Source organism: Tubulanus polymorphus, chromosome 3 (assembly GCF_964204645.1).
Source record: "Tubulanus polymorphus chromosome 3, tnTubPoly1.2, whole genome shotgun sequence".
NCBI classification, from domain to species: Eukaryota; Metazoa; Nemertea; class Palaeonemertea; order Tubulaniformes; family Tubulanidae; genus Tubulanus; species Tubulanus polymorphus.
The window spans coordinates 12,681,140-12,705,659 of NC_134027.1; the positions used below are offsets into that span (position 1 = coordinate 12,681,140).

Sequence of the window (24,520 nt, forward strand, 5' to 3'; positions counted from 1 at the left end):
ACAAAAATGACCTTCCCATTCCTGACTGGTTCGTGAAACTAAACCACAGACAGGTTACTGACTACACAGACAGCGACTGGATCTGACAGAACAAATACCTCAGAGAAATCTTTTCCCTTGGTCTTATTGATTTGAATGCGGAATAGAATTGAATTTTCTGAAATTTGCTCAATAAAACAAAATTGAATTGGATTTGATGTTTTTATTTGCTCAATAAAGTAAAATTGAATTGGATTTGTTTTTTCTTAGAGAATAAAATTTGATTGAATTGGTAGTTCGAGCACATGGCTAATTAGCATATCAAGGTCATCTATCCGATTTAAGAAAAAGCTATTTTTCCCGGTATTTGCACAATGGTCAATGATATTTTCTGTAGTGCTGATAAAAATATTTCTCCCAAAAACCAAATCAAATAAAGCTTTCACAGAAATCGATCTTGAAATACAATTTTAGATCTGAAAATAAAACCCGGAAGTAAAACGGTAGACGATACCGCCGGTTCACGTGAACACCTGCTGATTTCTGTGGCTAAGCAAATCATAGAGGAGTCTGCTTTCTGATTGGCTTTTCAAAATCAATATTTTTGCGATCAGATATTCGCGAAAAAGCTCATATGAATTTTAACGAGGCCCTCTTTCAAAATTCAGCTAGTTTGGAGAATGGATAATGCTTAAATGAATAATTTGTATGAATCTATGCTCAGTTGCACAGTAAAAGAGCCTTTACTCTGGAAACCATGTCATTTAAATTCGCTCCATTTGTATAGTAATAGGCTCAGCCTACGGCTGCCCTAAAAATGGACCTCCAACCGCTGAAATCCACATTAGATTTTCATCCCTGGATCTAACACGTAAATTAAAGTACTAGAAAAAACTTTTCAAAATTACTTTTCATAGTTTTGGTTTTGATTGAATACTTTTCAAAAATACTTTTAATGGTTCTGCTTTTGATTCTTGTTTCTAGTTTGGTATTCTAGTACATAGTGAAGTTTATCTACTCGGTGTCAAGAATAACAGATCTTACATCAGCCTCAGAATCTTTGAGTTTCTGTTGTTTTTCTTTGACCTTCATTTCGAATACTTGTTCCATTTCAGCTTCCATCTTTTTAAGTTTAGCATCATGCTCCTTCTTTTCTTCTTCCATTTGTAATATCGGTGACCTGAAAATAAAGAAAATGTTATACATTTTCTACAGAAATACATACCATGTACGTGTTACTATCTGAACCTTTCATTTTACTAGAGGCTCTAAAGCCTTGTAAGGTAAAAGCATTAAATATCCAATTAAAATCTCGGTATCTATTCTACATAAATAATTGAGGAATAGATTATTCCTTTTGAAAAATTATTGAAAACAACTCGCGTTCTTGTTTCTTTTTCTATATACTTGACATTTCTCCCCATTATCTAATACACCAAGCTTTGAATATTTGTTGAAAAGTTTTCTTTTCCCTCTAAGAAAAAAATATTCCCCCTCCTGATAGAATTCGCAGCCAGCATTAATACAAGTTAACTGCAGTTCTGTGGCAAAATGTGAACATCAACATACTTGGTTGTGTTTGTAGGCTTCATTTTTCCATCCTCAGATGGTCCAGCAAGTTTATTATAGCGGAAATTTTCATAGTGAACATTATTCGTGACATCTTTCAGATCTTGCATGTGAGTCCTGAAATAAAAACACAATACAAAATCTTTACAAGGGTTCTGATTCTTGTTACACTGACTGCTATTCACTGTCTTCAATGGTGAAGACAAGCAGCAGCTCAATTATAACTCAAAACTTTTAACATACATAGAAACAGAGGTGGAAATGTTTTCATTCATACAGCTTCCACATTCTATATCAATTCAAATTAAACTTCATTGTTCATTTATTGAGTTTGGCAAATTTTCAAAGATCTATTCTATCAACGATTTGGCTCATTGTCCTGGGTCAAAAGTTGAAATTACTGGAACAAAGTTTCCACACTGGCCCACCTGGATGGCCAGATGGACACAGGTCATGTAAAAACTACGGCCAACAGAGTAAAAAGTGAACAAAATAATTAGCTGGAGCTAAAATGTACATTATGCTTATATAAAGATGGTTCAAATCAATGTAACCTACCTGATTACCATATTTCTGAGAGCGATGAAGTCGTTGTGTTCAAGATTTTCGACTACAAAAGAAATATTAGTTCATAGGCTGACATTTCAGTGTTTGTTCTCAGAGTATTTAGAGTAGGGCTTATACAAAATCTATTTGAAGGTTCTAAACCTCTAAACCCACGAAAACTCGCCGCATAGCAGCGCTTATGCATTCATATTTGAACACTCCTCCATTTCTGTATCCATAGATGGAATTCAATTTTTAGCCCACAAAGAGGTCAATCAATTTCTTATACCTTCCACAACACCCCAAGGGTAAACTCGACCTCGAATCTTGCGGCCGCCAAGATCTGTGACTGTGTTGCTGCCGATCACTGCAAAAGGGACACGTGTCTGAAAATATAAGCCATGAACTATAAATTTCTCAGATGAATTTCATTATGTTGAATGCTTAGTGAACTTAGCCAATGAAAAGGACCAAGCTTACTGGCAAAAAGCACCTGAAAGCATGATAGAAAATGTACCATTGGATTACTAATGATAGCGTTGTAAAATAATTAATGTTGTCAATATCATACATGTACACTTTGGATACCAGGATGAAACTCATCTGGGTTACTTGCACTTTGAAGTGTACTACTACCTTTTAATCTAATCAATACATGGGATAAACAACTTCAAGGATTTCTACATCAACATCTACCCCTACCCAAAGAAACTAGGGGTCAAGGGACACCATGCTCACTTCGTTAGTGGTTTCAAATGCTCAACATTCTAACAATTTCAATATTCAACACCCCTGGTGACCATATACAAAAATCAATGACCTTGAAACTCGCCACAATCATAGAATATGTCAGGAGGTTTCGTAATTGATTGATAACAAAATATGCCTCATTACCAATTTGATATGGAAATATTAAGTTATTCTACTTTTCAACGCCACCTGGTGACCATATAGAATAACTAATGTCCTTGAAACTCACCACAATCATATATGATGTTATGAGCTACCACTTTGCAATTGATTGTGGTAACAAAATATGCGTAGGTACGAATATAATATAGAAATACTAAGTTATTGTATTATACAATGCCCCCTGGAGGCCATAGGCCTATACAAACAGCAATGACCTTGAAACTCACCAAAATAATAGAACACGTTATGAGCTAGAACTTTCCAATTGATTGTGGTAACACAATATGCTATATAGGTATCAATATAATGTGGAAAACTTTTTCCCACCTACAAATGAGTACTGATGACGCAAAGATGGCTGCCAATTGCGCCATAATTGGCTGATCAAAAATACCTGTCTCAGGTATAAAACATCCCTTTCCAAAAAATATCCATCACAAATTGCAATGAGAAATGGCAAACCAGTAGGATGCTACAGGACTCAGAATTTGGGCCAAAATTTGGGTTCAAATATATATGAAAGATCAAGGTAATTGATAAAAGTATCTTCAAAATTTCCCTCAAAAAGTTCAAAAATGTGTAAACAAGTGCTGATTTTGGCGAACAATAATGGCTGCCAGTCGGCCATCTTGATTCTGACAGGGCCAGTTTTTGGGCTGAAAATGTGTCTAGGGTAGATACATGTGTTACCCAGATATCAAGACATTATATTTAAGCGTCTTCAAAACTTCCCAAAACAACTGGATTCCGTCAACGGGCGGACGGACGAAAAGTGAACGCAATAGCCCGCTGGGACTGATGTCCCAAGTGGGCTAAAAATCAGAATAAAGTTTCAACTATTTACACGGTCCCGTTGTTTGACGTATTCGTTGGTAATAGGCCTAATTATAATAATATACTAATAGGCCTAGTACATTGCGTCAGAATGCATCTCCAAGACATAATTTTGCAGAAATTTACGCTGTGCTGCATAAAATCTTTATGCGTTCCGCACCTTCAGCGACTTTTAGTTAAATATTACGTACTCGACCCCCGTAGAAAACTCCTGGTGCTGCCCATGGCTATTCAACGGCCCCAGTTAAAACCTGTTGATATTTTCCTCAAAAACCTTTCTCTATCTACAAATGAGGACTGATGACACTAAGATGGCTTCCGATTGTGTCATGCTTGACTGATAACAAAATTTGTCTGATATGTTTAAGATCCCTTCTCACAGAAGACCCATCACAAATTTCGATTAAAAATAGTAAACTATTCAGAGGCTACAGGTCTCAGAAATCAGGGCAAAAATGACTTTTTTGGGCACGAAAAAGGTCACAGGATGGGCATCTCATGTCCGATCGACTTAGGGGATAAAAACATATGTGACCAAGATGATTGATTGAAGCATCTTCAAAATTTCCCTTGAAAACTTCAAAAATGTGTAAAAAGTGCTGATTTTGGTGAACAAAAATTGATGCGAGTTGGGGTCAGCTTTTGGGATGAAGTTGTCTAGGGCAGATATTTATATGTATGTCTACAAAACTCCCCTAAATAACTGGATTCATAAAGTTCATCACGATACGGAATAGCTCATTTGCTGTTTATTTCCATGCATTATAAGTTTGTTTTATTTTGTAGTAAATAGACAAGGCTTTCATATGATGTAAGATTTGATGAGGTGGGTCACCAAAATCGTGTCCTTTTGGCCCTCTGAAAATCATCCAAACTTACTTGGATTTGAAGTGAGCGCTCAGATGTGTCATGTTCATACTCGAAATACTTGAGAACTTGAAATAGGATGTTGATTTCTGTTTGGTATTTCGAGGACTTAGGTGTCTAGTTTATCATAAGCTATTGGGTTCGAATCCCACTATAACCGTTTTCTTGCACCATACAAAAAAAGTGCTGGGGCGGATTCGGGCGGCTTGAGGAGTAATAGGCAGGGCGGATATTGGTGGTTTGAGTGCTAATGGGTTAAGGAAAACTGCTGAAAATTTTGTATTTAGAGTGTGTTTCGTAAATGGTAAAGGACGCATTTTATGTCATATTTTAAAATGATTTTTTAACAGCTTTAGACGTCCGGGTATAACTATTGTAGTCCATCTGCCAACCTGTAGACAGAAATAATTTTATGCACTGGCTAATTTTCTGACGATCATCATTAACCCTTTCAGTGCTGACTAATTAATACTCTATAGTGCTGGAGATAATTTGAAAATTTTGAAATATTCCACAATAGTGTGTTGAATAACGGGAATACCACTATAGTGCATCTACACCGCAGTGTGGTGATACCCATAGTTCAACATGCTGTAAACACAAATTTGGAAATGAGATGTTGCTCACACCATTTTTCATTGGAACATACTTTTATTACTCCGCTTGATCATTATACCGATCATAGCAAAGCAGATACGAAAAAAATGTTCCTTCATTTTACAGGGGTTTTTCATGTACTTAGAAAATAAGGCACAATATATCTGTAATTACAGTTTAAGACTTTTCAGCTAGTTTCGACACTTATACAAACTTATATCCTCAAGGGAAACCAATTAGGTCACATGATCGAGTCTTAAATCGAGGGTAAACCAACAAGCCTTAACAAATGAGGATCAGGTAATTCGTTCTCACATCTAGACCCATTCCCGCTCACTACTAGTTAATGTAGACTTATAGGTAGCGATACCAGCAGTTTCATTTAGCCAGCATAGCCATAGATGCAGCCTTTTCAATTCCTAATCCACCCACAAGTCATCATAGACCCCCCAACTATCTTAAATATCAAAAGAGTATTTTTCTTGATTACTTTACATCATAATAATAGTGCAACTTCACCAAATGAAATGAATACCGAGAGTGACTCATTGACAACGTTAATGGGACATTTAAATGGTTAAGACATAGTGTTGTAGCTGAATGTGTATTATTAATGAATGGTATATATTCACTTATGACATCGAATGCGTATATCATGTTAGCCAAACAGAAGGATTTGTTCATCTAATAGGGCATCATAATACATATGCTAAGCTGTTACAATCTGTATTTTTGAAATGATAATTTCATCCTGTCACAGTCAATTCATTTTTCAATTTTGAAGGGCATTCCGATGTCAGCTCATACCTTAAGTGCTTTCTGAATTTTGTTTTCTTCTTCATCGTCACAGTCTGGAAACTCATAAATCTTGATCTTGTGCTGTGCTATTTCATTCAAAATCGTTTTCTTAAATTCACGACATTCATCTGGAGTCATCGTGTCTGATTTGGCAATCAATGGAACTATATTGACCTTGTCATGGAGACGTTTCATGAACTCAACGTCTAATGGTTTCAACCTGAAAATCACCAAGGAAGCATATACCAGTCAAAAAATATATATGGCTGAAAGAATAAATTGAAGAGGTCGCTTGGGGGGAGCGTAAAGAAATATGATGCCTTCTCAGAGTAAATATGTAGCAAAACTGCTACACTCTACAACTGCAATACACTCTATTACATAATTCAACGGTCACTTTCATGGCATCTTTCACCTTATATTTGAATGAATAACCTAAATTAACAACTTCAGAAAGATATTACATACCATACTTTATTTAGAAGATTACGTTGATAATTAGAACTATTGAATAGCCAATTCAAGTTACCATTTACTAAAGCAGAACTACTCAGTGTCTAAGAAAATGTGTTACCGAAGCTTTATTTTTAATCATTCATCAACTACAATTTTGATTATAGACGGCAGGTCATTTGACAATGTGCACATTGGAACAAATGTTATTTATTGTTTTGGTTGGACTCAATTTTCATGACCATTTAAAAACACGAAGTGCTCAGCCATGCATGGCTTATCATTGCATTTCAATAATCAATCCTTGAGCAAACATCCAGGTCTACCGATCTTTACAACTAAAGTTAATGAATGATTAACCTTAAAGCTTCGGTAACACATTTGTTGAGACACCCTGTATATTCCTTTGATTTCACACCGTCCTTAATCATGCTTCAATCTTCAACATTTTCAAACCTTACCCATGCCCTGATGGAGCGATGAAATATAAACAACAATGTATACGGGGATCAGGCATTAGTTTCCTATTGACACGCGATTCTGCATTTAGATACTCTTCATATTTACTGTTGATGTTGTCTATTATTGGCTGCCAACTACAATGAGAACACATACAAATCTTATTAAGAATCTTAATTTACTTTCATGTATGATAAAGTAAACCTGTGTTAATCCATATACATATATATATATATATATATATGTATATGTATATGTATATGTATATGTATATGTATATGTACATACATACATACATACATACATATATATATATATATAGATTGGATCCTGTTTTTAAGTAATGTAATTCCCTTAAGATTTCTGCACCTCAATTCATACTCTATAATGAGTGTTATCACTTATTACATAGAAAAATATGTGGTTCTGTTTATCAAATTTCAATGCAAAACTTTTATATAGCTTCATTCACAGTTACACTAGTTAGATGGATCTAAACTGATGATCTGACTGATCAAAAGTTGATCTGATATCCTTTGCAAAGTATACCTATCATTACTTTCAATGAAAAATGGCAAACCATTAGAAAGCAACAAGTCTCACTTAGGTCAGAAATCACAAAAAAGTCACAAGACGGCCATCTTGGGTCTGATTGACCAAATTTTTCTAAGCTAATGGGCCATGGGGGATACAATCAATGTGAAAGATCAAGATAACTGATTGCAGTGTCTCCAAAACTTCCCAAAATGACTGGATTCCGTCAACGGATGGACAAGCTGAAGAAAAGTGAGTGCAAACAAAACAGAAAAAAACACGGGGTATAAAAAAGAAAAAAATATTTCTGCAGAATTCTGGGAGGCTGAGCCTTACTCGTATCCATCTATTGTATTTTCACCACTATAGGTCTAGTTCATCCCATGTAGATGCAGTTAAAGATATATTGTCTGACCTACCAGTTACTGTTATCAACTGCATCTCCAAAACCTGGTGTGTCAACTATGGTCAATGATAAACACACTCCATTTTCTTTTAATAGCACCTTTGTGGTCTCAACCTGAAAAATTTTACTTTATTTACTTGATTTCCTCTAATGACTTATGTTACATGAGCTGTTAACCTAATCAAAAAATATCAAGTGAATCAAATAGAAGTGATTTTCTAAACTTAGCCAAAAATTATAGCTCTGAAAATCTAGGCGCCATTTTCTGAATAGCAGTTATAGTTTGAACTCCATTGAAGTTTCAGCTAGATTGTATGGAAAGGTGCATTTTATTCTCATTCAGTTTATGTCATAATAAAGTCCATAACTTCAAAGAAAGTAGGGAAAAAGTAGGAAATATTTATAGCCAAAATCCAAAAGTCTTGAATCATCTGTCATATCAAAAGCGTGTCTATTTCAAGTGCATAAATGTACTCAGTAGTCTTATGCATCTTAACAATGAAAAGTTAAAAACTTACGTTGACAGTCTTCTTGATTCGTAGTGATGGCCCTGGATGTTCTGTATTGTACAAATCCGTTAGAAATAATGAGTTTATTAGTGTTGACTTCCCTAATCCAGATTCACCTGACAATATAAATTCATAAGTCAAAACCAGATCAAGTGGAGTGAACAGCTAGGGGAAGGATTCATACAAATATGAGAATTAGTAGAAAGTTTATGGGGCTGGGGCAGAGGTGGAAATAACGATGTACATACTTAAAATGGAAAAAAACAATTTGGCGTCAAATTTAACAGCAAAGGGTACCAGTATCTGCTTGCTAAGTTTTCACTGCTCGTATGTGAACGAAATGAAAATTCAATAGTTCAATAAAAAAATTACTCATCGCATAACCTCAAACCAGTAGTGTCCTCAATTTGCACCGGTACACTACTATTGTGTGTGGAAGAAGTGATATTCCTGGTAGTCCTTAACACAACAGTGAACAGTGAGTTGTCGTTGTACAACAGTTGTCGTTGTTTATCAATTACCCATAAAAATCAATCTTAACCTGCATAATTACAAAAAAGCACATACGACAACATTGGTACAACCCTTTTCACTATTTTTGGTTAAAATTTTCTTTTTCAGCACACATTTCCAGTAATATTTTTTTCTGCAACATTTTCAGTACATTGTATTTTGATATCTTAGTAATTAGGGTTTCTGCTGCTTTCGCAGAAACCCTCTTGTAATTCTGTTGATTATTATTATTATTATTATTATTATTATTATTATTAATTTTCCCCTTTCCAGCCAAAAATTTTTCATAAAATGTAACTCCTCTCAGATTCGACTACTAGCAGCTTATAAACCTAATTTTCAATTATGAAAGAAATATAACTCAGCGCCTGACCATTTCCAATTTGCGTATTATAATTGATTATGAATTAATCCCGCGTAATTATTTGGTCTAAACAGGAAATAAGAATGTCGCAAGAATCATCATCCATTGATAAATGTACATCGTGAAAAGCCTGCAAATTACCCGACGACCTTGAGCTTCAAAATAAATCACGGATTCGGATTTATAAATCAGGGTTCGACCTACGACATCCATTCAATGTTTTCAGATTTCGTGCGCATGCGTCAATTTAGCTCGGACGCCATTTTCTTTATTTTACAACGTGCGACGCCACTCTACGTTACTTGCATTTTTACGACTTTGTTGTGTGTTTCTGTGACCAATCTTCAGAGAGGTATGTATATATAACGGTTAGGCCTAATATGATGTATTTTTCCACGTAATCTGACGATTGGTATTAAAAGCCGACCGGAATTCGTCTTGATCCGCGCGTTGTGGTAGCAGTCGGGTCTGGTTGGTGTGAGATCGATATCGAATCCCGCATGACTTACGCATAGAAGTAGCTTTTAAAAGGCCAAATTTGGGCTAGGTGTTAAGGTTGACCCAATGCGTATGATTTAATAATAGTGTTTGTGGTATGGGTAGAAAATATTTAGGCCTATATAGACAGCAGCTTAAATATTGAATAATGGGATTTGAACTGCACTAGTGTGTGTGTGTGTCTGTGTGCGAGAGCAGGGAGCACTCCATCTCCCTGACCCTGTGACTTATGATTAAGCCACCCGATTCTGCTGAATGCGAACAAGTCATCAGTTTTTCGTGAATGTGAATAAATACTATAAGAAGGGCTGCCAATTTTAATGAACACAGAAATATCTTAATTGAAATCGTATGTCAGCTAATTTCAAATTGAAGGCCTATTATACATAAATTACAGTACACTCCGCCCACTCATGTCAGACCATTTGGGAGTGTAAAAATGTATCCTGCTTTCTGGATCTGATTCAAGCTTAAGTCTACTGTTTGTATATTCAATCTACCTAGGCCCATAGGCCTAATTGTGCCTGCCTAATTATTGGGGAAATCGACAATGTCAGGTTCTTGAATTTCTCGACTGATGGCGCTAGTTAGAACTGGATATTGGTACCTAAATCTGCCATGTTCTAGTTTATTTGCAATAAAAATCTGGCCTCTCAATTTTTTAGTAGGCAGTAGTTATTTTACTGGATCTGGTCACTGACTTCTGAACGCTATTTTGCAAAATATTGTCTCTAAATTGGCTGATTTACTACGCACATGCGCAAAGAGGTGCGCGGCTTAGATAATTGGAAGGAAGTGTGGAGAACAGAGTTTACCCGGACCAGTGAATTACTAGCCTAGCGTCTTCCTATTAGATCACAGAGCTCATTGAAAACCATCCGAATGTTTTAGCTACATTTAGCCTCACCTAACCCTAACCCTATCCCTACTTGTGAAATCGAACCCTGTGGACCCTCTTCTCACCCTCTTGACACTAACCCTATCCAAACCCTTACCCTAAACCCAATAAAATGATTTAATTGTTACATAATAAATGGATTTGGCAAAATAGCGTTCAGAAGTCGGTGACCGGATCCAGGTTAAATATGCACTTCCTTTTTAGTAAGTGTATTTTACGTACATACATCATCACGTTTAATCCTTTAAGTATGATATCCTGGAAATCTGTTAGATTGGACAAAACGTCAAAAATTTTCCAAAAATCACAAATTTAGTGAAAAAAAATGCTCATTAAAAACTTGAAGCGAGAGATCTTTATTGCAAATCAACAAAACAAGGTGGATTTAGGTTCCAATTTCCGGTTCTGACTAGTGCCATCATACGAGTAATTCCAGAACTTGAATTTGTTGATATTTGTATTGGCATCATTCCTTTTCTAAAACGGAACCTGACGACCAATTATTCAATTTCCTATTTATTTATTTTTTTAAACAAGACTCATCATGCAGGTATTCCCCGCAACAACAGGTTTCAGAGGGAAGACCACCCTTTTATTTTTGTTTCAACCCATCTTAAAATGAGCCACCAATCGGTAATCGGGCGAACCATAATAGTGTTCACTGCCTGTTTTAATACTCGTCGTTGCACATTTGTTCAGGATACTACGTCTAGCCTATGTGGGTTATAGGGTTTATTCCAAAAGTTTGCAAACAAAATCCAGTTAATTTGTTTAGTTTTGGAGACATTTTTGATGCATTGTTTTCAACACATTTTATTCAATTTTCTTCCAATCTTGCCATCAACCAAACCCAGCGGAGCTATCACAGCTGACAGGCTGCTTGTTCAACACACCATACCTATTTGTAGCAGGTGTCACCTATTGTTTCGAAATTTTAGAGAAAGTTCCTACAGGCTGATTAATAATGCTGTGATAATGTTTCTTTTGTGATAGGTCACATACTTGATACTTGTTGATACTTGAAATAGGATATTGATCAGTACATTACTCATCATGCCTAAAAGGAAAAGAAGAGCTGGTAGCTTTCAGCCGAAGAAGGTAAGACCCTCTTTTCATAGGCAAATGTTAATCTTCTAGTAAGAAGTATGTAGGCCTTTTTTCCGAGTAAAAAATTCATTAAACTGTTCATCACATGTGTTAGCTGCGCAATATTTTGGTGCCTGATTTTGGTATTTTATCAGAAAAAACCATATCAGTAAATCATAAACCAGTTGCTTAGAGGGTGTGTAACTGACCAGTGTCGTATCATCCCTGGTTCTTGTTGAGATAATTATAAGCTATTGAATTGAATTGAACTCATTAGAAAATTCTACGAACGTATAGTGAATGAATTTTTTTTCTATTTTCAGAAGGTGGAGGTGGTTGGAGTTCCCTCAGCCCTAACTGGACAAAACAGAGAGATGAAAAAAGGATCAATGGAAAAAAATTATGAAAAATCTCAAGATGAAGACTACAGAAGAGTTGAAAATGAAATCTTAAATGAAAACCTAAAAAACGCTCAAAATGAAAACTTTAACGAAACGCAAAAAGAAAACTCTGATAACAATCAAAACAAGAAGTATGAAGTGAAAATCAATGAAAACTTTGAACCAAAAACTAATGAGAACTATGAATTGAATGCAAATGAAAAAGATGAAATGAAAATGACTGAAAAACATGGAATGAAAATGAATGAAAAATATGAAATGCATATGAATGGAAACTATGATTTGAAAACAAATGAAAAAGATGAAATGAAAATGACTGAAAAACATGAAATGAATATTAATGAGATCTATGATCAGACTATGAATCAAAATTGTGGAACTAATTCGAATGAAGATATGACAAAAAACAAAGTTGAGACAATTGAAGTGAAATCAGTTTTTTGTGACTTCAATCATGACAACTGTGATACGATTATGCATGACAACTATGATAAGACTAAACAAGGCAACTATGATAAGGCTATATATGGAATCTGTGAAAAGATTACACTTGACAACTGTGATAAGATTCAACATGATAACGCTGGTCACAATATACATGAAACCTCATCGAAAATGAAAGCTGACTCATCTATTCAACCAATTTCGAGTATGATTTCGTGTAGAGATTGTGATGGCAATTTTGGTAACAGTGAGTCATGTTTAAGTGCTGAGAATATGAGATGTTCATCAATTCATGGAAATTTCCACCAGGGTCATCCAAAATACGATATTCATTCAGGTAAGCAATGTAACAAATGCATTAGCTGCAATGATTCATGCATCAAATAAAGCTGTAATAAACTGGATGCCTCATGATATTGATTCAGTATTGAATATTGGAAATGATTTATACGCAACATTGACTAATATGAATACAATAACAAATATGTATTTATTGATCAGTGAGCTACCAACTGCTGTTGAGATTGGAAATTCCATTTATAATGTGACTGTTGGATCCCCTCAAGTTGCTATATCTGAATTATCTGATGAAATGAGAGCTGGAAATTTTGGAATTATCAGTGAACTACATGAATGTTTGCACAATAATCTGCTTAATTACGACACATGCTTTATAACATTTGCTGGAAATACATTTTGTGTTTTAAAACAGGATGACATGTACTGGGTATTTGATTCACATTCGAGAGATGCATCAGGAATGATGACCGCTGATGGACATGCTGTATTAGTAAGGTACTCTTGTGTTAATTGTATTGTCAAACATTGTCAGAATCTTGCAGCTTCAATGAATCAGAGGCAACCATTACAGTATGAAATTACAGTGGCTTCTATCAACCATGAAATTGAAACTACTGTAGAGAATAGCATTATCGAAACAACGACTACATACTCTCCAAACTACCAACAAACAAGTAGTGAAGATGAACTGCCCTATACAAACCCAAAAGTAGATGAATGCGATGTAATTGTTACTAGTGAATCCGTGCAGCATGATGATTTAATTTACAACCCACTAGAAAAAGGTCAGTGCAAAACATTATGCTCTATTCTAGGTATTCATTGTCGACCCTCAACTCTCGGATATGAATGTATGCCCAAATATGATGGACAACTCTACTCTCCATGTAATACGCAGAAAATTAAAGGCGATGGAAGCTGTTTTTTTCGGGCAATTTCATATTCAATCTGTGGAGCTGAGCAATATCATCGGGCTATACGCACTGAAGTTTTAAAGCACATGCGGCAGAATTCCGACAAATTCCAACCACATCTGAGAAATCCACAACTTACTATAAATGAGTATATTGATGAATCCCGTATGAAATATACAGGTACTTGGGTGACAGAGGTTGAAATTCTTGCAACAGCTGATTTACTGCATGCTGATATATATACATTTGTAGGCAATGGTTGGTTACGATTCGCTGGTTCTACTTTCAGTGCACCAAATCGTGTGTGAATTAAATGGCAACATTTATTTGAAAAATTGCAGAGGTGTACACTATGAAGTTGTGTCATGTGTGAAACAATCTGAGGAATGTATTTGCTCTTGGTGTGGCAAGCGACAAAATACTGAAAAAACTAATGAGTAAATACAGTTTATAAACTGTATTTACTCATTAGAAAATGAGGTTTTTAATGTTATCGCTTTTATGGTTATTCAGGCAGATTTGTTTATAGGGGAGTTGTGTGCTGGTGCAAATGTAGTAAATGTTTCAATTATCAGAGTCTCCTATTTGGATGGGTTTTGTAATGTTATAATATGATAATGTCACAAGTTGGTAATAGGTTTATGTTGTTTAATTCTGTCCACTTGTACACATTTGAATTTCGATGTTGTTTGCTTATCATGACACATGTGTAGGAGGTTATGGTACTGGGTTGTGTAAATGTGTATGGGAGGTTATAATATTTCGTTCTGTAGAGTCTCCTCTGCGAATATATGTCAGAGGGTGACGCGTATTAATGAAGCAGGGTGTTGTGTAGTGGTGTGTATGTAGTGTATGTTTTGATTTCGATATGTGGAAACATCTATGTGGATGTATATAGGAGGGTCAGGTGTGTTACAATAGTGGGGTTTTGTATATACAGGCATGTGTAGTTATGATTTTAATTTTATGTGACCTTTATGTGAATTCATTTATGAGTGACAGGGTTTATATTTTAGTGTTTTTGAAGATTGTGTGACAATAGTAAATGGGTAAATTGATGTACCTAGTTTCTAGGGAATGAAACAGTGTGTATTTGGAATTGATATGTTGTTAAGTAACAGTGGTATAAGCTGGGGAAAGTATGTAGATAGTTGTAATGGGGCATGAATGATATTTGACATTGTGATTGATATGTAGCAATGTAACAGTAAGATATGGTGGTGGATGTATATATCTAGCTGTCATGGGGATGAAGCAGTCACTGTGTGGAATGGATGTGTTGGAATGTAACAGCTATGTACAGTGTACAAAATGAGTATTATTTCATGCTGGGGGATATTGATGCGTTGTTGCCATAGGTTTTGATGTGATAACACTGTACATATATTACCACCATTAATATTACTAAACACATATGTACAGTCTTATGAATGATTATGTATGGAACTGTATGAAGGATTGTATTGAATATATAGGAAATGGTAATTGATCATGTAGCAATCATTTGTGGCGATGTATGTATTTTGTATTGTGCAGTGAGATAGTATTCAGAAATGTTTGTAATCAATGTTGTGGGATGAAATATAAATAAAAGGTGGATGGTATGATGATATGTGTTGTGTATAATTATTGTTTCCAAATTTGGTGCTTATCCCCATATGCTTGGCCAAGTTCTGATGTCATTTACTACATTGTCCCTGGCAAGGATTTGAGCTTGATGGCATGGCGACTGCCACAGTACAATGGGGTTCCTGCAGTGCTGCTGTGGCAATTGAGGATTCCACTCATAGCTAGTGACAACCCGCCAGGTTGCTAGTAAGTAGTTCGTCATTCGCCAGTGCGACATATGAAAGTTAGGCAGAAACCCGTTATCGCTGCTATGCAGCTATATTTTCTAATTTTAATTTGAAACTCATCAATACTCAGTTCATTGAATTAGTAATATTTCATAAGAAGTAAAATCGAAATAGCTACATTACATGGTTAGCAATACGCACATTGGTTTCCTTTCTTTAAAGAATGAATATCTGGAAATAGCTGATTCGATTTGTCTTTATAATACTAAAAAGGCCTAGTATGCAGTTTTTGCAGTGGTAATGACTAAATCCTCATTCATAAATTCATAGAGACTAGTTTTTGTGAATTTTTGGCTACATTAAAAATATCATTAGGAAAACTGAAATATCGTATTCATGAATAGAAAATCATAGTTTTTAAATTTCTTGGGAAAATTGTATTTAGCTAATATAAGAGGAAAAACGCACTTTAACACGATTGACTGTACTGCTGAACTGCAAATTTTTGTCTGATGTTACAAATCTGTACCGGAGGGGGTCAAAGGATATGTTGAACACCATACACAAATATTTCGGACTAACTTTCAAAGCAAAAATGAAAAACCAAGATGACCACCATCCATCCGTTATGGCCGAGTCGTCATGATCTCATAGAATATTCATGAACAAGTAACCGAGAGTATATTTGTACAGCAACAACCATTTTAGAACCACCAAGAGATGGTGGAGTACTTTCAACATGCCGAAAAATCTCAATTTCTCACAACACCTTATGTTCAATGCCCCCTGGTGGCTAAACAAATAAAGGACCATGGGTCCAGTAGGATCAACTGAGAACACTTACTTTTCAGCACAAAAATCGATTGTGTTCTCGGATTTAGTATATACAGCTGATAAATATGAAATTATGGTGCACTGTGTAGTAGGCATGTTCAACTTAAGGCTGGGCATGTCGACAAGCGACACGACACCTACTGACTCCTACCGACGCAACCTAGATCGCAGCCAGGCTTATGGCAACTGAGCATGACTAGCGGGATACGAGAACCGCCCAGTTGCTTCCCTGCTTATGTCGGTTATGATAACTGGCAACAGCAACGGCTCAGATAATCATGAGATAAACATTTTGAGAATATATTCAAATTATTTGGATAATTGGGAAATATATTTCTAGTTAAAAGCTATTTCTTTAAGATCTTTATCTTTCTGATTCCGTTTTGAATACCATGCGCTAGCGACATCTTACAGAGGCCCGTTCACGCCATAACACTACCAATTCGCTTCTAGATCCTCGGTCCAGTCATTTGCCGTGCTGATCATTTAGTTTGTATTTGAAACTACCCGAATTTGAAAGTTTGTAACAATATATTAGTAACGCAAACTATCTGTCCAAATTTACGTATACTGATCTCTGATTGGCTGGAATTTCTGCGCTCAGTTTCGTCGTGTCGCAGATGAGTTTACGTCAGTTGCGATCGAAAGCAACTGTCTGCCTACTGTAGGCCGGAGTAGAACATGGGCAACTAGCCGGATATGGTTTTGCGACAAGTCGCTAGGCATCGGGTTGCCGCCACTAGCCGGCAATTCGGTGATAAATCCAGTTGCGTCAGTAAACGTCGAGTCGCTTGTTGACATAAGCCAGTCTTTAGATGATATAAATGGTAATGGGTTTTCCATATGACTCACTCGACGTGGCAGAACAAGCAATAGTATTTTCTCTCGATGGAACCACTGCAAGTGATACCCTTCAAAAGGGTTTTCCCTGTCATCATGAAGAAACAATGTCAAGCATCGATTAGTAGAATGGGGGAAAAATTCATTGAAATTTTGCATACATTCTCCCAGTTCTTCTCTTATCAATTTATTTGAAGCTTATCAATTCCAACACCTATCTCCATCCTCATGACAAAATATCAGCTGTGTATATCCAGTGGTTACAATTTGTGCCACCAAGCGCTAACAGAAAGTTACTCTCTGAACCATTCTATAAGGATAAGTTGATCCTAATAAACCGATCAAAAATTAATTCGATAGCAGAAAATGGGATTATGTCTTCAATGATACTACCAAGTTAGTTAATAAAATCTTTAAAAAATTGAGCTTCTAGAGATATTCATAGCCATGACACCAAACTTAACTTCCTTCGTTCGATAGCAAAACAGGGTAATGTTTGGAACAAATCTATCGTTTCATAAACATCAAATATATAGCCTCCAAGAATGATGTGACACGCATCATAAATGCCCTCTCAGGTGCATTGGAATCAACTTTTGACGTTGTTCTTATATTGCCACAGTGAATTTACTTCAATTTCGTCAAAAACATAGAATAGAAAGAAGAAAAGTCATTCAGTAAATTATCGCCAATTGCAGTGACTAAAAATTGTTCAATTGCAAACAATGGGATACCAAGGTGAACCAGTATACCACATTTTGTGAAACTATCTCTCATGGGTATGGAGAAAATGTGACACAAATAAAAGTTGACACCGGACGGATGGAGGGACAGACCACGATGTCGGCTCACCCCCAACCCTACAGCTCTGCTGAACTACGGTAAAAAAAGCTTCAAATAGACAGGTTTCAAACAGCTATCTGTCGACTTCAAGGCTGGTGATTTACCAATCATACCAAGATTTAGTAAGTTTTTGAACTCAATCACAAGGTAGAAGCTACGGAAATATGTAATCATTTTAACAAGCAGTAAAGTAAGAGATATAGCAAAATGGACTCTTAAATGAGTCCATAAAAATACATCCATTATAACCCATGCAATCACTTAAAATGGAAGTCTAATTCACACTGCAACTTGTCAAGTTACCCAGCGCTGAAATATTAATCCAATAGGTTTTGAAATCACTGACTCATACTCTGATTGTAGCAGGCCCTATCAAGATAATGAATGATTCATTGTTATGACTACTATTCATAGGGTTAAAGCAGACAGACTATTCCTTGATGAAGTTTAGAGGGGACTGGATTATTTATGAAGTAGTTTTGACATTTTAGTGGTAAATCAGTGATTCATGTATTAACAATTTAACTTAATTTTCTTACAGTCTTTGAAAAATATAAAATCTATCTTAAAATGAAGTCAAGCTTTTCTTTTTTCAATATGTACGATATTAGTTTAGTTATAACAATACATTGTATCCTCTCATGAATGCAGCATTTCAATCTTCAGGGTTTACATATTTTGTCTTCCAGTTAAAGTTACATTCTTTCAGTATTGTTCTCATCGGTCCATGGATAATTAAGTTGTAGAATAGTACAACCTGTCAAATTATTGTAACTGAATACAAGTAGCAACCTGATATCCTGAAGCAACTTTTTGCATGTGATGGAGTAAAGAAATTGCTACTCCATTCCAATCAGTACATACATTTTGTATGCCGGACTGACTCTTGTTCAAATTCTTGTCTGAATAGTCAGGGTGGCGTCAGCTCCATAAAGCATTGGGCTGACTACATCTGCCGCAATACTGACTTGTACATGCTAATATACCAGATATGTAATAGGCCTACAGTAGCAAAGCATGCAAATGTATTTGACAAATCCTAAAACCTGCTACTAGATTATAGATATAATCTTCTATTAGAAACATAATATGTAAAATGAAAACTCAACATTTTGTTGAACCATCAAATTGGCTGATAATATAAAAACCGATTTTTTATGGCATAAAAAAGCAAAACTGTTTATGGAGAACATTGAATAACTAAAATACATCATTTAAGGGGTACTGTGTGAGTTGATGTGAACTGCGACATCAATATTGGCATTTCAAAATTTCAATTACAATTGCGAATTTTGACGTTCATTAAATACATTTCATAAATCCTATTCTATATTTGATGAATTTCAATGATCAATTTTTGAGAGGATGTGTGCACTAAATCATCAATATATCCAGGCTAGAGTGGTAATTGGTTGCCGGTCAATTTAATTCAATTGTTGATACATTCAAATTCAAAGTAACTTCATTGATCCTTAATATTATGTACAAAAAATCGTTAACATCTGTTATAGAATAACAGGAACACAAGATATCTGTAGCAAATCCCACAATTTCAGTAAAAGATGGAATATTCTTGAGTAAATGACTATATATTTCGAGCGTTTCGGTTATTAATTAATAGCATCATCAGGCCTACAAATTATCCTCTTCGATTTATCCGATAGCTAGTCGTAACTTCAATCAAATTTTGTAAATATTTGTTTTGGTAGTATAGCTAATTTCAATCATTGATCATTGTTAAATATTTGATCACTAATTTCTCATATCAGGTATCTCGCATTTGATATGTCGCACATGTATCAGGCTTTAAGGTATGCCAATGTACACACAGTGTAAGCATTATTGATACAAGTGTCGGTTCGTACTATGGCTGAAAGAGAATACATTTTCCGAGATGCTACGTGGTCTCTACAGGCATGGGAAATCATGTACCACATATGTACATATACCCCATATTTACAGGCTTCTATAAAATGCTCCCACTATTTAATTCATGAGGTTTAACTAGGGGTCTGGAGATTCCATGCCCACTTAGGAAGTGGTTTCAAATGCTCAACAATCTAACAACTTCAATATTCAACTCCCCTGTTGATAATATACTGAAAACAATGACATTGATACTCACCATAATTATAGAACATGTCACGAGCTATAATTTCGTAATTGATTGTGCTAATAAAATATGCCTACTGTCTGTCACACCCGCTCTCCGTGCGACGTTTTGGTCCGTAATTTCATTAACAATCAATTGATCTGTGAATACTATCTATCAATTTGTCCAGTAAGGAATTGGCATTCAGAAATAAATCATGAATTGGCATAAATTTGTATGTGTTTTCATCTATCGGCGATTGTTTACCTGCTGAAAAACGGCTTTTGTGGCGCCACCTACTGTGTTTTGTTACGCTAATGAATAGGTGATGACATCAAAGCAACGTTTCCAAGCATCTACGGAGCAGTTTTTTCAGCATAACGTGAGCGAGTGTGCTAAGTAAATATGTAAATACTGCATTATTGCATTATTCAACACCCCCTGGTGACCATATACAAAAATCAATGACCTTGAAACTCACCACAATCATACAATATGTCATTAGCTATTTTGCAATTTATTGTGGTAACAAAATATGCCTAGGTACCAATGTAATATGGAAATACGAAAGGTTATTCTATTATTCCGCCCCCCGGGTGACCATAAAACCCAATGACCGGATGGCCGAACGAAAAGTCAATGCAATAGCCCGCTGGGATTTAAGTCCCAAGTGGGCTAAAAAAGCACTTGTGGTTTCCTTGGGTCTTTGCTAGCTTTGATAGGACACTTTCAGTCAAAAATACTTTTGGCTCTATGTTCTTGAGGCGGACTTGTTGTGGTAAGGATTTCAAAATGACATCATATTGAATTCTGCAAAATAGAATAGAATTTTCTGCTATCTTATATCCTGAGGTATCCCTGATAGACTATTTACTTACCTACAACCATCAAATTAAATTCAAATCCACGTTTCACAGATTTTCTATAAACTTGGTTAGGTAGATTTGCAAATCCTACATAGCCATCTAATTTCGTTGCATTTTCTTTGTTTGTTGTTCGTTCAGGTCTCGAATCTTCTTTTTCAGTACGTTCTTTATTGTCATTAACAACCTCACGGGATTGTGATTGAGCAGTTGATCCAGACTTCAAAACTGATGATGGGTCAAACTTTGGAGTATACGACGTATCACCGCCTTTGAAAAAGGCGCTTTTGGCACTTAGCTACAAAAATAGAAATGAGGATATGTCTCATTTTGAAAATTGCTTGATAAATACAGATGCAAAATAAATCTACACTAAATGTACATATCATAAGCAATTAATTTTTTCGCATTAATAAGAAATGTAGTAACCATGAAAAGAATTGAATGAAGATTGACCATTGTAAGAAGGGTTTTACCAAAAAGTCCGATAAAACTCAAGGACTTGACAGATTTACATACATTTATTCAAGAATTAAATTTACATACTAGCACTTCTGTGAGGGATTTAGATATTAATCTTGAGGCAAATAATGCGGATGCAAAGTACGCAACACAGTTTCTGGCTTGTGTGGGGTAATTTATCCAGTGCATTTTGCCCGTCACCAATACATAATATGTTTGATATCTTTCGATGCAGTGCAAAGTATACTCTCATGTGTGGGGAACTCGGTGCACTTTGCACTGCATTGGTCATCAATGCACATGCATTATTACTAAAATAAGGGACCATGGGTCCAGTAGGATCAACTGAGTACATTCCACTTTTGAGCACAAAAATTGAATTCGTTCTTGAATTGGCAATAACATAAGATGAAGTTTTGGTAATGGGCATTCACAACGACTCACTACCACCAAGGCAGTACAATCAATAGTATATATCTGTTCTATATACATTGAACTTGATGAGAAGGGCTCGGCCAGTGACGTAATTATCAAATAATTTGCCACAAGCAAAGTGGTTTACCTAGTACCTAGAAGAACGTACAATTTTACATGTATTCATTCGGATTTTCAATTGCGTGGCTGTTAGTTTGGGTTTAATATGACCTCTAAGGGCTCTGGGATGTATGACACACATTTTGATATTGGCTGTGTAATACTCATCAGAAGGTGACAAAACTTAATTTATTGAAATTGAATAACCTTTCTAAAATAGCCATACAAAATATTTTCATAACAAATAAATGTTGAATACTTAATCATATGGGGGTGCCCTTCAATTTTGAGGTCCCTTAAAAATTTCAAGCTCAAAGATTTCGCACTGAATATTTTCTGAAAACAGATCAAAATTTAGGTTAAGAAACGGAAAATTACTGTTTTTAAAACGGAAAACCAGTAAAGCATGTGGAGCTAAGAAAAAGGCCCTAAAAAGTGGACACTTCCCACTCCCTTGCTTACCCCTTAGATACTGTAACGAATAGTACATAAATAAACATCATTGTTACGGTTTTTACGGTGTCAAGAAACAGCCGTAGAAATCGGTTTTAACCAGACCTTGACTTCACATAAGGTAAGTATTCATCGACGAAGTATCTAACGAAATTAAAAGAAGAGGACACTTATTCATAATTGCCCCAGAAAGAGTTCAAATGATTGTTCAGCATTCCTAATAAAATTTATTTCAATTAAAAATTTCTTTCTTATGGGACAGACACGTACGACAGTAATGATAGACGCTAGTATTGAGAGTGCAGTATAGTACAGCATGTACATATATTACATATGGATTACATACCAGTGCTGTTACACGAACAGTGTTATACCGCAAAAACATAATTAAACGAACTAATCAAGACAATAACATATGAAAAAGCGCACTAAACTGTATGGAACTAATTTACTCTGATGTCATCAAAAACGATGCCAAACGTTTGTCGACTGTCTATCCATAAACGCGTTGTAACTGCCGGCCTCTGGCTGGCATCATCTTCTAACTTTTTCCAAGAATGTATTTTATAGGCAAAATAAGACAATCCCAAGACAAATCTAAGCTAGGACTTGAAATTGCCATACTAAGTTCGGGATACTAAATTAGATAGTCAACTATTATAATCCTCACAACACGGCATGAAGGTCAAATGAATTGCTCGCCATTTTGTGACTCCCATAATTACATCAGAGGTGCCGAAATTCTGAGAATTTTCCGTATTCACGTCGGAAACATAAATATAGGTCAACGCAAGTAACTTATAGAAAGCGGAGAATTTTCGATGTTTTTCGCGTTTTTCTTGGAGAATAGTGCATCAACTGTTCGAAGCTTAACGGCCTGACCTCTTCCAACACCCACAACATAGGTAACCCAAAAACAAGGTAAAGTATCGATTAATAGAATGGGGAAAAATTCATGGAAATTTTGCTCATTATCTCCCATATAGCTAGCCTAATAGCTGATGGACGAAACTTTCCATATTAATTCCAACCCCTATTTCCCTCCTAATGACAAAATATAAGCTATGACTGACCAATGGTTACAATTTGTGCCACCAAAAGCTAACAGAAAGTTAATCTCAGAACCATTCTATAAGGATTAACACAGTTGATCCAGACATCTGAGTGGCCAGTATATTGATTTTTGAATGAAATCATTCATTTATTACATGACTATCACTTTCTGCACGATATGGGGCTATTTGAATTAATTAGAGCCCAAGGGACACTATGGCCAGCTTGTTATATTCGCTTTTCATAAATGTGGATGGGTTATGTTTCTCAAATAGACTCCGCAACCAATATAATTTACACAGTACTGCCATTTTTTTTTAAAGTAGCACAGACAGCAGGCGAGCAAATACCTTGAGATCAATTTTTTTCCCTTTGTCTTATTGATTTGAATGCGGAACAAAATTGAATTGGATTAGGTGAATTTTCATTCAATATTATGAAATTGAATTTGATATTTTTTTGCTGAATGAAATTTGAATTTGCATTCTAGCACGGCAAATTAGCATATTAAGGTAATCCATCCTATATGAGAAAAGGCAATTTTTCCTGAACCTTGTGAAATTGTCAAGGATGAATTATCTGTAGTGCAAATAAAATTCCTCCTAAAAACCAAATCCACTAAAAATTACACAGAAATCATTCTTAAAATACAATTTCTTATCTTAAAATAAAACCGAGGGGTCAGTTTTTCAGACTGGTATTAACTTTAACCCAGGGGGTTAACTCAATTGAAAATGAATTGATTTAGCCCCTGGGTTTAAGTTAATACCAGTCTATAAAACTGGCCTAGATGTAAAATAGTAGACAATACCACGGGCTAACATAAACACCTGCTGATTATGCGGCTAAGCCAATCAGAGTGGAGGCTT

General features: G+C 35.6%; 2 protein-coding genes across 11 annotated transcripts in view; one reads left to right on the plus strand and one right to left on the minus strand.

Annotated features, from left to right (window-relative positions):
- The window catches only part of LOC141901248 (septin-7-like), a 43,717-nt gene that overhangs the window by 15,974 nt on the left and 3,223 nt on the right, over positions 1–24,520 (minus strand). Inside the window, exons 2-10 of the mRNA XM_074788364.1 lie at positions 21,165–21,447; positions 8,473–8,579; positions 7,968–8,068; positions 7,017–7,151; positions 6,112–6,322; positions 2,384–2,480; positions 2,107–2,158; positions 1,549–1,665; positions 1,024–1,159 (exon numbers count right to left, since the gene is read on the minus strand). Of these exons, the coding sequence (XP_074644465.1) occupies positions 1,024–1,159; positions 1,549–1,665; positions 2,107–2,158; positions 2,384–2,480; positions 6,112–6,322; positions 7,017–7,151; positions 7,968–8,068; positions 8,473–8,579; positions 21,165–21,447 (1,239 nt within the window). The remainder of the gene's footprint in view (positions 1–1,023; positions 1,160–1,548; positions 1,666–2,106; positions 2,159–2,383; positions 2,481–6,111; positions 6,323–7,016; positions 7,152–7,967; positions 8,069–8,472; positions 8,580–21,164; positions 21,448–24,520) is intronic.
- Positions 9,597–15,510, plus strand: LOC141901249 (uncharacterized). 10 transcript variants are annotated; one of them, XR_012618818.1, is made up of 5 exons: positions 9,597–9,692; positions 11,730–11,834; positions 12,146–13,004; positions 13,380–14,061; positions 14,134–15,510. XR_012618818.1 is itself a non-coding variant. In XM_074788365.1 (4 exons), the coding sequence occupies exons 2-4, from the start codon at positions 11,790–11,792 to the stop codon at positions 13,382–13,384; spliced, it is 909 nt and encodes a 302-aa protein (XP_074644466.1). In that variant the 5' UTR covers positions 9,597–9,692; positions 11,730–11,789; the 3' UTR covers positions 13,385–15,510. The 10 variants fall into 10 exon arrangements, 3 of the variants coding, with proteins under 3 accessions (XP_074644466.1, XP_074644467.1, XP_074644468.1); XR_012618817.1 differs by having other exon boundaries at positions 14,171–15,510; XR_012618820.1 differs by having other exon boundaries at positions 13,380–13,752.

Coding starts and splice junctions, on each gene's coding strand:
- LOC141901249 (XM_074788365.1), top strand. CDS start 11,790: ATGCCTAAAAGGAAAAGAAGAGCTGGTAGCTTTCAGCCGAAGAAG. Junction 11,835..12,145: donor GTAGCTTTCAGCCGAAGAAG/GTAAGACCCTCT, acceptor TTCTATTTTCAG/AAGGTGGAGGTGGTTGGAGT.